Genomic DNA, 17229 nt, shown 5'->3' on the forward strand with positions numbered 1-17229 from the left:
ATGCACTCTTGTCGCGATAATCCACGTCGAAAGTTGTGAAAAATGATCGCACAAAAATGTTCACGAGTTAATTCCATTTTTTGGCCGAGATGAATTTTTTAATTCCCTGTAAATAAAACAATTCACGATTAAATGACAAAACGTTCTGAGTGATGTTATGCTAAAAAATGTCAAACTTTCCAATGGAAATGTCAGATTGAACCTGGCAACACTTAGTGTTCCCTACGCCAGAAATATATATAGCAGCCCTCATATATATACGGAATTTGGAAACGATCAATATTGGTTATATATATGTGATTGATCTAAGTTATAGCCGAATCGATGATAGGGCGCCACTCCTCTCTTTTCCTCGCAGTTCGGCGCGAGTTGGAGATTTTAAGTGTAACTAGGTCGTTCTCCACCTGGTCCCGCCAACGGAGTGGATGCCTTCCCCTTCCACGGCTTTCTCCGGCGGGTACTGCATCGAACACTTTCAAAGCTGGAGTGTTTTCGTCCATTCGGACAACATGACCTGGCCAGCGTAGCCGCTGTCTTCTTATTCACTGAACTATGTAAATGGCTTCGTATAACTCGTACAGCTCATCGTTCCATCGTCTGCGGTATTCGCCGTTGCCAATATTCTGAGGACCATAAAGCTTGCGCAAAATTTCCCTCTCGGAAACTCCTAGTGTTGTCTCACCTGATGACATCCTCCACGCTTCTGTACCATAAAGCAGGACGGGAATGATAAGCGACTTGTAGAGTTTGATTTTGGTTCGTCAAGAGAGGACTTTACTTTTCAATTGCCTACTCAGTCCAAAGTAGATTGAAAGAATATTGGTTACATTCTCTTCGTAAATACTGAAGTTGAAGGGATCTAACAACACTACAGAAGAAATCGAAAGAAATGATTTCAGATCCCGTGTATTAATAGCTTACATCCCAATTGTGTAAGGCTGCTGGAGAATAGTCGCTGACGGTAATCGGACAAAAAGACTTGCTTAGTTCTAATTAAGAACAAGAATAACATTGCCATAAGCTTTGTGGTTGCTGTTGCACCGTCTTAGATCCCTTATCAAATCTTTTTGCTGTCGACTTTCTGGAATTTCTTGATTGCAAAAAAATATGGGTCCATTCAAGATACGTCCTGCACTAACGCTCCTATGTTTCAATCATTTGGACCGCTTATGGATTCTGCGCTCAACCTCAAAATCCAAAACATGTCACAAATCGTAGGAATTGGTTTGCAGGAGAGTTTTGGCCCACGATTCGACTATATTAAATGGAAAAACTTTCTTTAAACTTTAAACTTTTCGAGCTTACGTGAAGGATCCAAAGCATTAAGATAATAGGCTCTGAATCTGCATTAAATAAACTTCAGGATGAGTTAGCACCACACTCAGCAGGTCCTCATACAAGGCAAAGTTTGTTATCACTAACGCGTAGGCTACTGGTATTTGGGTAACATCTACCTTAATAGAAGGTGATGTTTATTATGGCAGTTCTTAACATTTCATGTAGGAGCCTTTGAGGTCAACTGCAGGGGTTTTGCTACTACAGTGAGCCGATTGGGGTATTATGAAGGCGATGTCTCAGTGCTTTGGACAATATTTCGAGGTTATGTTGGTTAGATGCAGGTCACTTGTTGTGTGTTGCAGATCAATATGTTGTGAAGGCAGGCATTAGATGAAGGTGGTCGCACCGCTAGGTTAGCTTTGTTTGTGTGGTTGGATGTGCTGATACATTGAAGACATTCTTGGTGTAGTGAACTGTTTTAAACTTGCTTTATCACTGGTTTTCAAGGTAAGGGATTTGGTACTTATCATTCTTAGATGGTTTTTGGTCGGTTAGCCCCGATTCGTTTATTTAATATCGTGACGATGAGTGGAACGATTACATCTTATTGTTAGCTGATATGAAACCGTTTGTCCGCTTTATTTTTATCTGTAAAGAACTATATTGAGTTAATATAATTTTGCTGGAGGCAATTATCGAGGCTTACTTCACCCCATTATCAGTCGTTTAAATCGACTCAATCCAATCTACGTTACCACCTCACTCCTCAAAATAAAAACACCATTATCTATTTATGCTCGGCAAAAATAGCCGAGTTGTAATTGCAATAATAATTTTATTTTCCATACTATTTTCGAAACAATTTTTTTTTGTTTTTTTTTTCACATTAGTTTTATGTGTAAGCGATTATCATCTCTTATATCGGTAGTTTATAAATATGTATTTAATTGTATGCACACTCTTATTTATCCATTGAGCGTCTTTTAAATGCTGAATACAATCTCATTGATTCGATTAATCAATAAAATCAACAGTTACAAATTTGTCATAACATTTGCAATATGCAAAATAATTGATGCATTCATGCAACTTTTGCCTTTTCTTTTCAAATCTTAACACTTCTCTAAGATAATACAAAATTTCACTACGATAACTCTACACAACTTGTATATTAGAAAATCGTATCGTCCCTTGAAAAGGGCTTATACATACGAGTACATATACATACATATAATTTATATGTATGATTATCGAATTAATATTATTGCATGTTTTTTTCTACAAACATAAATTCATAGCATTACTTAGTTATATGTATATTTATTTGAGTAATACTACAATTATTATAATACAAAAAGTATATATGTATATACGCACATAAAGTCTTTCTGATTGTATTGTGCCATGGCTTTGTGATTAAGCTCGTACAAAAACGCCGGATATTTCTATAAATCTCTCTTAATTAAGTGCTAGTCATACTTTTGGTGGCTCAAACTTATGACTTTCAATTGGTACCATCAATTTTATTTTTTTAATCAAAACTCTACTTAAATAGAAATGAGAATCATATACAACACCGAAATAATAATGAATCTTGCCATTGGGTATCAACTAGTCAAATTTTTTCGAGGGATATTTTAGTGGAACCTTTCATTTCTAAAGATATTTATTCTTACAAATCATTTTGACCTCAAAAAACGTTAAAAAAATTAAAATATGAAACTGAAATAAGGGGGAATATTGCTTTTCAAAACTAAATTATGAAAAATACCGCCGTTCCACCGTTTTTTGTAAATTTAAGGCTTTTTCACTCAGGACAGCCTCACCGTACGTATCCGAAAGCATTCGATGAGCCTCAGCCGCACTTTTCTTGGAATTAAAAAAAAAAGAAAAAATTTCCCGCAAATGTCAAGAATTCGGCTCAAAAAGTGACATTTTCAGTTAATAATAAGTTTGGGATGCAAACAGATCTCTATTTTGTTGGGTTAATGTTGACACAAATGTCCAAGATCGATATAAAAAAAAATCGATTTATTCCACCAGTGCTTGACCCTAGAGAAATCTATTGGAAAACGGCGGAAGCAAAATTATAGACCATATTTTTACAGAGCATCCAATAAATCATAATAATCACCCTTTCGAATCATTTTAACCTTCTTAGTGTTCTATGATATTTTTTTTGAGCTCCCTAAATGTAGTTTTGAAAGGGAAAGTCCAATGGGTATGTCAAGGGTTTCACCGATGGTCATCCTACACCGATGAAATGAATCCTGCTTAATTTATTAGCTTCTGGAAATAAATTCCATAAATCTATGGGTGATGTTGTTTCGTAAAAAGCTTCTTCACAATCAGTAACAAAAATGGATAACATAATTTTTGGCCTACTCTACTATTAATAATATCTCATATTTAGACTCAAAATTCATTTTTTAGTGATTTATGATTAACATAATGCTCTCTAAATAACGTTTCTAGATACCTACGTACTTTTATGTAATTATAAGCCTAAACAAGCACTTATTCATTAAGTCTTCTCTTAACTTAACATTTCTGAGATCAGTTTCTTCGATAAAATTTATGTATTTAAATACATTTTAAAATATGTTCGTTCCTTTTAATAATGTGTAATTATATTAACAAAATTTTTTTTTGGCAATATGTTTAAGTGGCTTAAATCGACTTATGTTAATGTAGAGGTTTTTGAATTTTTTTGAGCAATCTATTCGAGACTCAATGTTGTACTCTTATAAACAGGGTGCGTCATCTTTCATGACGGTATGAAAACATTGAATGATTTGAAGTTTTTTATGGTCAACGAGTGTAGGTCTGAAGTTCGTCAATGACCCGAGGATTGTTGGCTTAGACTTGGTTGTTTTATACAACTCCCCAAAAAGAAGTCAGGCGAAATAGAAAGTGTAGATCTCTAAAACAAGTCAATGTAAGCGCTTTTTGATATCAGAACTCTAGAAATTTTTTCTACAGAAACTGAAAAATTAGTTCGCAGCTTGATTGCTCGTGAGTATTTTTATAATAAGTAACAGTCAAGATCCTTTTAATGTCGGAAAGGACCAGAACAATAAGTCGGCGACGATGACTGGTCCCAACCAAAACTTCTTGGTAACGTACTGATGTTTTAGGGATCTGGAATGGAACATTTGACGAACAATACGTCATTCATCAAACCTGCTTTCATTATAAAGAAGTTGCTTCAATTGAGGTTTTTTTTTAAGAAAGTACTAGATTGATTATTTCGAAGTTTTTTACACATAATAAGGTGTATTTCCATCTACATTTCAACATTTTTTTTTTACAAAAATATTAAAAAATAATGGAGTTATATACTGTCTTTGGAGGTGCCAAAAAAAAATTCTCTAACTGCTGACATGATTCCGGCCGAATGAGTTGCTGAAACAAAAAAAATCAAAAAGGCTATGAAAGTTAAATATATTTCCTATGCAATGGCTTACAATTTTTGAAAAATATCAAAAATTGACAAAATGGTGTAGTTCTGAAAACAAATTTTGTTTTTTAGGTAAAAAAATGGTCTTTCTTTGAATGCCAAATTGGCAATCTTCGAACAATCAAAAAGATCGTATGTCATTTTATAATAAATATATTCAAGAATACTCAATTTGAAGTCGATCGGTCAATGTATCGTTGAGTAATGTTGTAAGCAAATTTGAGAAATGTTGTTTGGAAAAAAATGCGTTTCAAGTTTCGACTATAGCTGCTTATACCATCGAGCGGTCGATCTTTAGAAAAGAATAAAAAAATCGATTTTTTTTAAATGTCACACTGTTATAGCCCCTTATACAAGTCTAACCAACTAAAAATATTAATAAAAGTCAAAGTTTCTCAATGCTTACATATCGACATAACGATGCCTCAATCTAGTTAAAAAATCTTTGGAAATGGGAACTTGAAACTATTGCAGTTTAGAGTAATAGTTAAAATCGAGATTTTTTGTACAAAAAAAACGTATTTAGTTTAAGTCGACTTAGCCTATTTAAACACATGTCCATATATTTCTATTCAAAGAATTTCTATCAAAAAACTACAGCTATTGTTTGTTTTCAAATGATATAATTAATAAAAGTGTATATAATATTCTTTGTTGTAATATACATATATGTATGCACTGGACCTACTATACCTAATACGCTTTACTACTTTCTCCGTGTGCGTTACTTATTAAATTGGGAAAAAGCCGAGCTTACAAAAATTATTCTCTAGATAAATACTAAATATACTTTGGCTACAGTCTCTCTAAGTATTTGTGTATACTACTTTATACATATACATATGTATGTGAATTTCTGTATAATTTTTATGCATGTAAGTACGTATTATATAATATTTGAGCTTAACGGCTTTGGCGCCTTTTGTTTTTGTATTTATGTAAATGTGCAAGTAAAATTAATGGAAGATCGCTTAGTCATTTGATTTATCTAATCCTTAATATATATGTATATAGATAATAAATATAATATTTTTGTTCTTGTCTGTAAGTACATATTTTGAAAAGTACTAATTGGCGAAATGATTTATTTTTAGAAATAAGACTATATATTATATTTTTGTAGTTTATATTTATAGGTATGTAAGTAAGTATGAAAAAGCTCCTTTTTGATTGGCATGCATGTAAACTGATACTTTATACTAATCATATTTAAGTTTATACGTATTATATATTTGTGCGTGTGTTTGCATTTCGCTTTAAAATCGTTGATTTAATTATTTCATTTTCACGTTTATTGTTTTTGTTGTTTATTGTTGCTATTGTGTTGGTTGCGTTGGCTTTCTTCTTCGTACTTTTTAGGCAATTGATATCGGTAGTACATATGTATGTATGTTTTATTAAAATGCAGAGAGCAAAAAGGAACTATGATGCTTGATAAATAGTGTGCGAGAATAAAGCTACAATGTTTTTTTATATAACTATATTATTTTCTAATTTTTCTTGTATTGGTAAAATTTCTTTGCATGTGAATGTATTTATGTGTTTGCGGAATCACTTGGACGAAGGTTGTGTTTTAAGAAATGTGGCAACATTTATTTACCGTTCTTATCTCTATAGGTGAATCTTGAAGTGTTGAGAAGAAGACGTTAGGAGCGCTAACAGTCAACAATGCAAATTTATATCGAGATCAACGCAACGGTTGGGGTCAAAATTTCGTGATCTTGTAAAAATTTTGATTCTTTAATTTGAACAATTTTTTTGTTATATTTTTTGTGGAACGACTTATACTTCCCTTTAATATAGTACCCAGTTTCGACAATTGAAGAAGAAGACATCGAGACACTTTCTCTCTCAATACCCAACTTTCGCTAGACTGTGGCTGAAACATCTTTGCAGGACGTACCTCGGAGAACCCGTAAAAGGCTCAAAGCGCTTCGTCGCCACTTGAGTGTCTCAGGCATCCGTTTTGAGAAGTTTGCGGCATCACAAAGGACTGGCTTTAGCTGTCCAAGTGAGATTTGCTGTGGTACAGTGATCAGCCTTTTAACCTAACCACTAACTTTTGTAACCAACAGGTGTTCTCCGATCACATCCGTCGAATACGATGGATGCAAAATCAATACAACGCCAAATTCATCTAATTTTAATATCATTTTCATTCACTTGTAATACGATGCGACGAAAATACTTGAAATGAGGCATAACGATTTCTCATTTCAAACGTTCCAAAAACGGTTATCGAAATTTTTGTAGTTTCCCGTCTGCCTGAAATGAAAATATTTATGAAGTTGAGCGAATTGAACATAGGGCTAGGATATGTTTTACAAAACAATGCAGACTGTCAGCTCAGCAATTATTAAAGCCGTTACCAGCTGGCGACATAGAGAAAATCAGTTGGGCCAGCACTTCAATTCATTTGTTTCTTGAACCGAACATAAATTTCTTACCGAAGTTAAGACAGTGCCCATGTCCAACACGTCGGAAAAGGTCCATAGAGACCTCTATGGAATATTTAAAAAATCGACAGAATTGGTCCACAACCGCGCCGATCCGTTATCCGGCCAAGAACTGTCAGCTCGGTAACACTCCTTAAAAATTATTGCGGAATTTGTTTCAGCTGTTAAAGCAACAGCAAGGACCTCCCCAGGACATGGTGACTCACTATTGTGTGACTTCTTTAACTTGATGCAGGAGAAAATAGTACGAGACGATGGAACTATGAGCTGGTTGGTGGATGGTGGAAGCTGAGGAAGAGGAAGACCTCCACTCCGCTGGAAAGACCAGGTAGTGATATCACCAATTGGCGCCAAACAGCGAATGGCGCGTTGTTGCAAACTCGGCTATAACCGTAAACGGCGTGAACGCCAGTTAAGAAAAAGATAATAAAGTATATATCACATTGATTTCTTAAAACACAACCATCTTCATTCTTATGTAGACACAACATGGGATCGATTCGAAGACAAATATTCTAGAATTTCGCTATAAATATAATTGATGTGACTAAGTTTCTTAGTAACTTTCCTTGGAACCAACACACATAAATTTGTAATTGTATTTCCTTCAAAATCTGAAGACCAAAATTGTCTGTAAATATCTTCAAAGCGTTCTATCCTAACGTACAAAAACACAAATATTTGCATATCATCAAACCGATCTACATTGTTGCATGTATTACTCATATGCATATCACATAAATTATATTTTTTTTTCACATGCTGAGATATCGATTTCATTGCCGTTTCGTGCGTGAAGTAATGATTATTCGCGCTTGTAAGTAATATTATTTAGTATACCAATGTATGCTGGTAATAATAATATGTCGGTATATATGAAACACTTAAGCTAATCGACTACGTTTCGTATGTATGTAATACGTATGTAGATGTAAACTAGGAGTTTGAAAAGTTCATATGTATATAAAGATTTGAAGCAAAAATTGTGCGTTTTCGACGATCATTATACTAACGAGTAACTACTCGCTCGACATCACTCACTGTTATACATACTAAGTATGTATGTATGTAAATTTGGCGAACAACTTTAGTTAATACCATTTCTATATGAATACAATAATATATCGTAAATTTCCCGACGAATATCGTAAAATCTAACTTCGTTCAAAGCGTTCGTTATACGAGTGTCGCCATTAATAGTACGCCTACTTACATTAGACTTAGGGCCAAGCGAAATTGATGCCAGTCATTTGGTAGAATTTATTGTTGAACGGTCGATAGAATTCACGTAAACGTTCGATGGCAGCTTCCTCTATATGCGGATGATTGCGTCCCTTCGTTTTGCCCAGACAATGTGGTGTGGAACGCGCTTCCGACTTGAATAGACAGGGGAAACCTTTGGTGGCGTTAAAGTAAAAATGTTTCTCAGTCACGACGCGTTTGAGCCCTAAAAAGTCTTGTACGCGTCCAATCTCGTAGGCAGGATCCATAATAAGTCGTTCGCCGCTTATGAAGAGTAATTGTGAGAGTGGAAAATATTTCAACCATTTCTCCAGAAAACGTGAGTAAACACCTATTTTGACTGGTCCCCAAGCGGTGTCCACCACAGCGAATGAGCCATTGACGAAGGCCAGATCTTCGAAACGTTTCATGTCCGATTTCTTGCTGGCCGCTTGCGTGTAATCGGATATGGCACGTGTCACGGGATCGCGCACAACGATGAGTAGTCTGTAGGTAAAAATATTGAAGAGTATTCTTTTGATTTAGGATAATTAATGAAAAAAACAGAAACGAATGCTGTCATTTAAGTTCTTAGAAGTCGAGAATGTTGGATTGGAATTCTTAAAAATCTAAACTTAATACGGTAATATCGGTCCCAACACACTTCTTAGATCTCCCTGTACGATATGACAGCATCGATATGATAATTTCAAAGAAGTATTTTTTAAGATGTAAAGCATAGAAAAAAGTTGAATCTGTGTCGAAACTCTAACCCTTTCGACACAAACGAAAGGTATCTAAAAGTTTGGAATAAGAAGGAACTCTAAAGAGAGCCATGATGAATTTTTTATTGGATGCGAAGGCTTTTGTACAGGATCCACACGACTCCTTATGGATTGATTGAGTTTTTGAATTGATAAGACCCTACTATAGGTTTTACCTTCCGATGACTGTAGAATTTCTAAAGGTCATCCATAAATTAAAAAAAAGTGGTCCAGATAAATGCTCTGGAGAGGTGTAAGAATTAAATAATTAATAATCGTGTCTGCCGGTCGTGGTATTCGGGAATGCCGTAAATCATCAAAGTTATAGTTCTTTACTAAAAGGTTTAAACGAGCTGAGGCTTTAGGGTTATTGTCGGCCATAAAGGCGAGTTGTAAAAGTAGTGCTCACATTTATCCTTACGGAGGATTTCAATTTAATCGACCAACCTTACAATTAAGCTTAGATATTAGCCCACGCCACTCAAGTCATCATTTATAGTCAGAGGGATTTAGTAAATGGGTAAATTTAATATTAGTTGAAGCAGTACTACCATGAAAAGAAGATATTTGATGTTATATTTGGAGACGGAACCTGTTATTGTATTTCCTTATTTCTTTCTTATTAGAGTTCATTGCCATGCCACAACTAAACCCCATTTGTTCAGGGGACATCTTTCCACCGAAACTAAAAGAGAACACCCAAAATTTTGTAACACTTTGTCTATTCACTTACTTTGTCGCCGCATTCATTTGATGCACCCGCTGCGGCACCTCTTTTGTCACAAAATAACTGGGCGTCTTCTCCATTGTTATTTGGCCTTCAATGGTGTAGGGCATGTGGTGGCGATACCAGCGTAAGCCGCGCTGATAGTGACGATCAAAAAAGTGCACCTCACAGCCGGCGGCGCGCACATCCGGATGCAGACGTATGAATTCAAGTAGCGCGCGTGTGCCACTCTTCTTCACGCCAATGATGAGCGTGTCGGGCAGATGCCGCGATGGATGTAAGCCCTGCTGACGGAGAAAACGATATTTCGGCGAACCGTCGGCAGCCTCCTGTGGCGGATTGCTCGCGCTGTTGTTGTTCGTATTGTTATTTGCACCACTTAACGGCACAATACGTACAGCGGATGCATCATGATTTCTTAAGCTTAAAGCTTCCGGTGTGTGTTTCGATGTTACTCCGTTGGTATTAGCGCTGTCATTTGGAGCGCTCAGGTTTGTAGACGGTGGTGTTGCGGATGTAGCGGTGAGCACGTCATCGGAGAAGAGTAAGCCGCGTAATGGATTCTGCGGGGGAAATATATTAGGTAAATTGTTCATTAGTGATTATGGTATCTAATTGGTCTGTATATAGATAAGTAGGGTGGTCCTTACTTAAGGTAACAGTATTCTGAGAAAAAAAATTCGTGGAAAATTTTACAAGACGACAGTATGATATTTGTGTTAAAACCGAGGAAATTACGAGCTGAATACAATCTCAAAAATTCACCTTTCTTTTACCAAGGTTTCTGTGGTTCTTGAGAATCCTTGTAAACTGACAGCTTGTTACGGTTCTAGAAGTGGTATCTTTATGAATTTTTTTTTAAGTCACTAGGATGGTTATATTTACAAAGCGCATTACAGCGACACGATAATTGACTAAAAAAAATTGGCCAAAAATTGAAGCCTGGGTCTGGACGAGCTTTATAGTTATTAGAATGACACGTTATGCTACAAAGAAAACCGCGTTACTCGAAACCATTCGTGAAACAGAATTTGAAATCGTCACTAGGCTCTTTGGAATGAGTTTTTATAACAGCCAAGGCACTCAAATTTATGAAAGCGTGTTCCTTAGCAGTTGCAATAATTGATATTGCGAAAAAATTAAATCACTTTTGTTTAACTATTAAAAGCCGACTACAATATGAACCACCCTTATGTGTGTTATGCACTTGCACTTCAGTCGGCTTTCAGCAGATTAAATTTCTTTAGTGAAACATGATATTAACAATTATATATCGCTTACAACGCACCTTTTGGAATGTCCGACTAATGCTTGTTAATAGGCACGAATTAAATGTATACGATACATAGATTAGGGATATGCAAATTAGCAGTGTTATCGCCAAACTGCGATTGCTGAGATTGTTGAACCAGTTCATGACAAACATACTGCTGCGGCGCTACCCTCGTTTTCGCCATCCAAATCACACAAAATGCACAATTTCTGTCGATTTGACGATATTAAATGCGGAGCTCTGTTTTACTATACTTCTAGGTGCACACATCACAATTGGATAAACTTAACTATTGCCACTACATTTTTTCTAAAAAATCACCAACTTTCGACAGTCACTACATTGCTGTGTGTTGCAAGAATAATTGCACAATTGCACTAATTTGACGAAGAGGAAAATTTCCAAAATTTCCTGCAACGATTTCCCATCGAAAAGGGTTGATTTCGCACAGTTCGGCTTGTTGGTGTGTATGGAGTGTGTGTGTGTGTGTGTGGGTGATTGAGTGTTACGTCGAATGAGGGCAATTTACAAACATATACAATATATATATCGATATAGAAACCAAGTCAAACAGTTCTACAGTGTTTGTGGGTGTATGTGTGTGGGTCGGTGTGGGCGCAATAAATGTCAAATATCCGCCATGAATGTGAAGAGGAATGTTTGCCTGCCGTCCAAACTTCACGCAGTTCGCCAAATGATAAAGGCGAATGACGAGCAAAAACAAAGCGTGAAAAGAAGAAGAAGAAGAAGAAGCACAGAAAACAGAAGCCGCTACAAAAGCGCTCCAAAAGTAACTGTCAAAAAGGAAGGGGGTTGGATACTGACAACGAAAACGAACGATAGCTAAAATCCAGCAAAACAGGCGGCATTTTGCTACGTCTCTTCCACACACACCCTTCAAATACTACATTACGCACTGTACGCCTGCTGATTGCATCGATATTTCGCATAAAATTTTACTCTCGCTTTGACGAAGCGCTCTCTTGCCGCGCGAAGTTGGCGGCTTGTTACCGTAAACAACTGTAGCGGATGTTGAAGGGTAAAATGCCGTCAAAAACTCTATGAGCATTTGAGCCGGTAGCTTCATTCATGAAATTTAGCGCCTTATTTGCCGAATTATTTGTACTTGCGCAGTTCGTATACCGCTCGGCGCAATCGGCTGCTGGTTCGGGAGTATACGGAGCGTATGAGTTGCTTGGACTAACAGAAGGATGAGCAGTTTGTACAGTGTGTTGAATTTACTACTAAAATTTATTTAAAATATAAGCCTCAGAGAAGCAAGCCGATATATAATAATTTGAAGATTGAGTCTGCTTAATACATCATCCGATGTATTTGTGACTCTTGTATGTCAGACTCAATTTAAACTGCTACGTACCTTTAGCTTACAAATTGTTACATCGCATAATTTTAGTATGGTATTGAAACACGCCTTGAAATGAGATGAAATTACCCAGACAAAAACGGCAAATTCTTAAACTTGTAGTGAGAAATACATATAGACGAAAACTTAGTTCCTAATAAAGCTTTAGTCCTTAAACAAACCCCATATAACAGCTTCCGTGCCACAATTTGAGAGAATTTCATAATTTCGAATTTCATTTTCCTGATTTTTCATCTTTAAATTGAAGAGTCCACCCTCAAGCCAGAGGTTTAGCGTTATCTTCTTATACTTTTCGTTATGACATATGGTTTCTGTACTACGATATGTACTACAATAAAAGCTCAAGAAACCATATACCAGCATAGTGACACACATGTAGTATTGTACTATGTTTACATCCATCAGCTGATGCAAATAAATTCAAGCAAAATATAATTATGAATAACAGGCAGGAAAATTGATCCTGACTTAGTTACAACTCCAAGCAATCTTAAAAAATTATTGTCCATTATAATTATTACATATTACATATTTCTCACATAATTTTTTCAATTTTTGGTTTTTGATTTCAATTTATTTTGAATTTAATTTATTTTCTTATGAGCTTATGATGAGCTTAAAGCTTTCGGTGTGTTCAATGCAATCCATTGTAGTACAACACCACAAAATTTCAATGGTTTCTAGAACTCTATTGTAGTACGCTTTCAAACAAAATTCGGAAAACCGGTGATACACATATGGTTTATGAAGCATACTACAATATATACTACATGTCGGTCTCAGGTATTAGGCATAAATTAAACAAAATATGTGTTCTGATCAATCATGGGCTCTGGTTGTCTATAATGATTTAATATTAATTTGATTTAGACTTTTATGCAAAAATGTATTCCTATCAATATCCACCATCGTCGACGTTTCAATTCAGACTTGTCGTTTCGTGATGGGAAAGAGTCTTTAATTTTGTGAGAGATTTTGTTAATTTCAGAGGTTATAACTTTGATGGCCTTAGTTTTTTGGCTATTAGTTTTATTATAAATAGTCTCTTAACCTCTCTCTTTTGTGTTTTCATGGGAATAAACTAAACCATGGCTGAATATTGTCGCATGATTGTTTTTCGGGATAATTTACAAATAAATGAATATTAAAATATTGATCTCTGACAGCCAGTTCTTCGATACTGAAAATGATTCGGTTTTTATCCGGCCGAGAGCTATTTTTTCGGCGATCTAACATTGTGGATCGGTAAGCTATGACGATATATGTGAAGCTTATGAATTAGCTTTGAATCCTAGCTTTATTGTTCTCGTATAGCTTTGAATAGGCTTTTAGCTCCCAAACATAGTTTCAAAATTTGTTGCTTTCAGCCATTCTGCTTCAACTTCATGTATCTATGTACAATAGTTTTAAGCTTCCAGAAGCAATTCGTTATCATAATTCTTAAGAGCTCTGCCGATATACATTTCCTTTCCTTCTCAGGAAAATATATATCTAAAGAGCTCCATTAAACTTTCTTCCAAAGTCCACACAGCGGACAAACGTCATTGTTTCTTCGCATTGAGGCTTGAGTAAGCTGATCCTTTTGAGAGAAATCGCGAAAGTCCGCAGACCATTTTTCAACATCGGATTGAATAATTGTGCCGAGAATATTTAGCAATCCAGAGAAGTGCGTGGATCGTTTTCGGTGTTCTTCTGCTTGAATTTAACCTTCAAACTTTGGAAAGTTGGCTGTTATGGCTCAAAGCATGTCAAAATTAAATGGAAATAATCGTTATTCTAAGTAATGAAGCTGCAGGTTTTAACCATCGCGCATAACCCACGAATGCCAGATAATACCATCCCGACTTAATGAACAGTTCGATATTGCTATTAAGCCATTTACGTAAAGTAAAACTCTCACATAACACTCCAATTACATTACTTCCTCTAATCAAAGATAACGTCTGCAGCAAAACATTTTTTTATCTCAACGCATAAGATACCTGACAATATGAAGAGTGTGTCATCAGTGGCAGAATTTAGAGATAGTGTAGTAAATCAATCGTTCCGAAAGCTTACAAGCGTGCAGATGTGAAAAGAAAAGAAAATATTCAGTGCTTGTGTAGTATTTTGACACCGAAATGTACCATTTTCCAGATATATTGGGTAAACTAAAATAGAAAATTTTGCGAACACACTTCCTTTAATACAGTTATTTTCTCCAGTTTTCCTGTGCTTATTCGGCAGTGGCTGCTTCTTTGGTTACTACTGCAAGTATGCCTACGTCTACGACAATCTGTGGGTGCATTGGCACGCTATGCTCGGTGCCGTTATAGCGTTGGCCTTGGCGGGCGGCTTGACATTGCGCAAATACCTAAAACGCCAGCACAGCTATGATCACTTCTATGTGATTTTCTACGGTCTGATATGTTATGTTATCAGTTGTTGCTTTATGCTGACGGACAACTTAAGTATGAAGCAAAGACAACAAAGCGCTTCTAATAATGCTGTGTTCAATATTATTTTTAGATATTTGCTTTTACTTCGGCTTCATCGGCATTGGCACCACGCTTATACCCTGCTACAGTTATATTAGCCTGCGCAGTTCATCTCAGGGCGTGCGTCCTGCGCGCATAGCGTTCGGTAACACTCTCTACTTCGGTGGTTTCGCAGTGGGCTTTAGTGTTTTCAACGAATTCGAACCGATCTTTTGCGGTTGGATCTTTTTGGGCATTTCGCTCTTCATGCTCGCCGGCGTGGTGGTGAATGAGGTGCTGCAGCACTTGGGTGTGCACAATTACAAAGTATCCTTCGATCTCGCCTTCAATCTGCTGAATGAGGAAAAGCTCGTCTTCTTGCCGAACAAAGCGATCTATGCGCTCTTTGTGGGCCGTGATGATTTCTATGTGAAGCGCAACCGACAATGGTTTGTTGTGGGCGTGGCTGCAGTTTTGGTGCTGGAGCGCGCACTGTTGTACTCTTCCTCGTATTTACAGCTGGCCTGGAGCTCCACATTTGCTTATATGGGCACGCAGCATTTGTATGGTCCATTTATGCTCTACATGCTCGGCTGTGCATTGGGTTGCGCTTTGATGGCGCGTTACAAGTCGAAATTGTTGTACCTGATGTTTGGCGTCATTAAAATTACGGCGCTCTCCGCTTTACTGGGTGTTTACGTTGATAATGCCACGGAGCAATGTTTCTACTTTCTGTGCTTCTACTACACCTGCATCGGCGTTTATTCCAGCGTAGCTTTTCAAATTGTGCTCGAGTGCACACCATTGCTCTATACGGAGTCGGCTTTCGCTGTCGCCTATGTTATGGAACTGCTTGTCTTGGAGGCCTTAAAATATGAAACGTTGGCTGATGACGTCTGGCAAGAGTTGCTGGGAATCGGTATATTCAATATACTGCTGACAGCAGTCTGCATTGGACTTGTCTGCATTTTTGTGCCTCGCTCACGTGGTCTCATTGAGATGCGCAATAAACTGATGGGTGTGCGACGACGACGTCCATCGACGCCGCCGCAAACCAAGCTATGGAATACCAATTATTTCATGTACCATGATCTTCAGCCGGACGATGTGCGTTGTGTGAAGTTGGATGGCAATCGCGTGTTTCAGCAGTACCCGAAAGAATCGGAGGTGAAGGTGGAACCGCCTAATGTAGGCGAGCGGCTAGCGAGTATATGTTCCGGAAAGGGCACTTTCTATTGATGAAATTCTGAGTTTATTTAGAGCTTTGAGCGAATTTCGATATTTTAAAATTTTTCAATTTTAACTGTAATCTAATCTATAACAAAAATAAATAAAAAAAATATTAAGAAATTAGATTTCAATAGTACGTTTAGAAAGATAAATTTCATGGACCGCGTGTATTCAAATTTCAAAACTTAGTCGTTGTATTTATGCACTAGACTCGATGAAATGTTTCTCGAGATTATATAGAATTGTTAAAGTATCCGATATTTCTTATAAAAGATATATAGGACTTAATAAATATTACAAACTATGGAGTGAATTCACATCAGTCCTTAATTGCTGTTTATAACAGAGGGTGAGTGACTCAGAATATTTTTGGAATTTCCTTTCCAACAAGAAGTGGCGCCTATATACTCATTGACTTTTGATTCATTGACCTATAAAGCTTTTGCAAGTGCAGAATGCGATCAGATAAAACAAAATTGTATATAAATAGTTTATGTATATATTTGTTGTTGAGTGTTTGTATGCGTAATGGTAAACAAAAATATTCCTTACTGAGGTGGGGTGATTACTGAGCAACACCATTGTTACGTAGATAATTAAACGAATAAAATAATGAATACAGTTAGGAATTTCCGTAATTATTAATGTGCGTACAGCCGTGAGCAGCTAATTAGAGACGAGCCATGAACCATTTAGTAAAGTATATTTTAATGTATTCTGTTGAGTATCAACAGACTTTTAGAGTTTGGTCTTTGTCTGTCGAGAAAGGACTTTAGCTTTCAAGTTGCCTACTCAGTCTAAAGTATCGCTTTTCGGCAATACTGATTCTGCGTTGTATTTCAGAAATGACATTATTGTTGGTTTAAAACTGCTTCTAAGCTAGACGAAATTATTTACAAAAGTTAAGACTGTCAACAGTGACGTGGGAGCCAAGACCCGAATACGACGGCACTTTGTTTGATGACAGGAGATGACTTTAT

At 36.5% G+C, this 17229-nt stretch overlaps 2 protein-coding genes across 2 annotated transcripts; one reads left to right on the forward strand and one right to left on the reverse strand.

Moving 5' to 3' along the window:
- Positions 1–3419: 3419 nt before the first annotated feature.
- LOC105215481 (heparan sulfate glucosamine 3-O-sulfotransferase 6) lies at positions 3420–11856 on the reverse strand. Its single transcript, XM_011189418.3, has 3 exons — positions 11195–11856; positions 9913–10469; positions 3420–8922 (listed from the first exon to the last, which is right to left on the reverse strand). Exons 1-3 carry the CDS (start codon positions 11330–11332, stop codon positions 8415–8417), a joined length of 1203 nt encoding a protein of 400 aa, XP_011187720.2. The 5' UTR covers positions 11333–11856; the 3' UTR covers positions 3420–8414.
- A 2554-nt stretch (positions 11857–14410) lies between these two features.
- Positions 14411–16489, forward strand: LOC105215480 (uncharacterized). Its single transcript, XM_011189417.3, has 3 exons — positions 14411–14708; positions 14768–15013; positions 15072–16489. The coding sequence occupies exons 1-3, from the start codon at positions 14684–14686 to the stop codon at positions 16256–16258; spliced, it is 1458 nt and encodes a 485-aa protein (XP_011187719.2). The 5' UTR covers positions 14411–14683; the 3' UTR covers positions 16259–16489.
- The last annotated feature ends 740 nt before the right edge of the window (positions 16490–17229 follow it).

The sequence above is a fragment of the Zeugodacus cucurbitae genome, chromosome 5 (assembly GCF_028554725.1).
Source record: "Zeugodacus cucurbitae isolate PBARC_wt_2022May chromosome 5, idZeuCucr1.2, whole genome shotgun sequence".
NCBI lineage: Eukaryota > Metazoa > Arthropoda > Insecta > Diptera > Tephritidae > Zeugodacus > Zeugodacus cucurbitae.

Excerpts from the sequence above, each read along its gene's own strand:
- LOC105215481 (XM_011189418.3), bottom strand. The coding sequence starts at position 11,332 with ATGTTTGTCATGAACTGGTTCAACAATCTCAGCAATCGCAGTTTGGCG. Across the intron at positions 10,470-11,194 it reads TTAGTCGGACATTCCAAAAG|AATCCATTACGCGGCTTACT; the intron begins GTGCGTTGTAAG and ends TTTCCCCCGCAG. Across the intron at positions 8,923-9,912 it reads CAAATGAATGCGGCGACAAA|ACTACTCATCGTTGTGCGCG; the intron begins GTAAGTGAATAG and ends TTTTACCTACAG.
- LOC105215480 (XM_011189417.3), top strand. The coding sequence starts at position 14,684 with ATGTACCATTTTCCAGATATATTGG. Across the intron at positions 14,709-14,767 it reads CCATTTTCCAGATATATTGG|TTTTCCTGTGCTTATTCGGC; the intron begins GTAAACTAAAAT and ends TATTTTCTCCAG. Across the intron at positions 15,014-15,071 it reads TATGCTGACGGACAACTTAA|ATATTTGCTTTTACTTCGGC; the intron begins GTATGAAGCAAA and ends TATTATTTTTAG.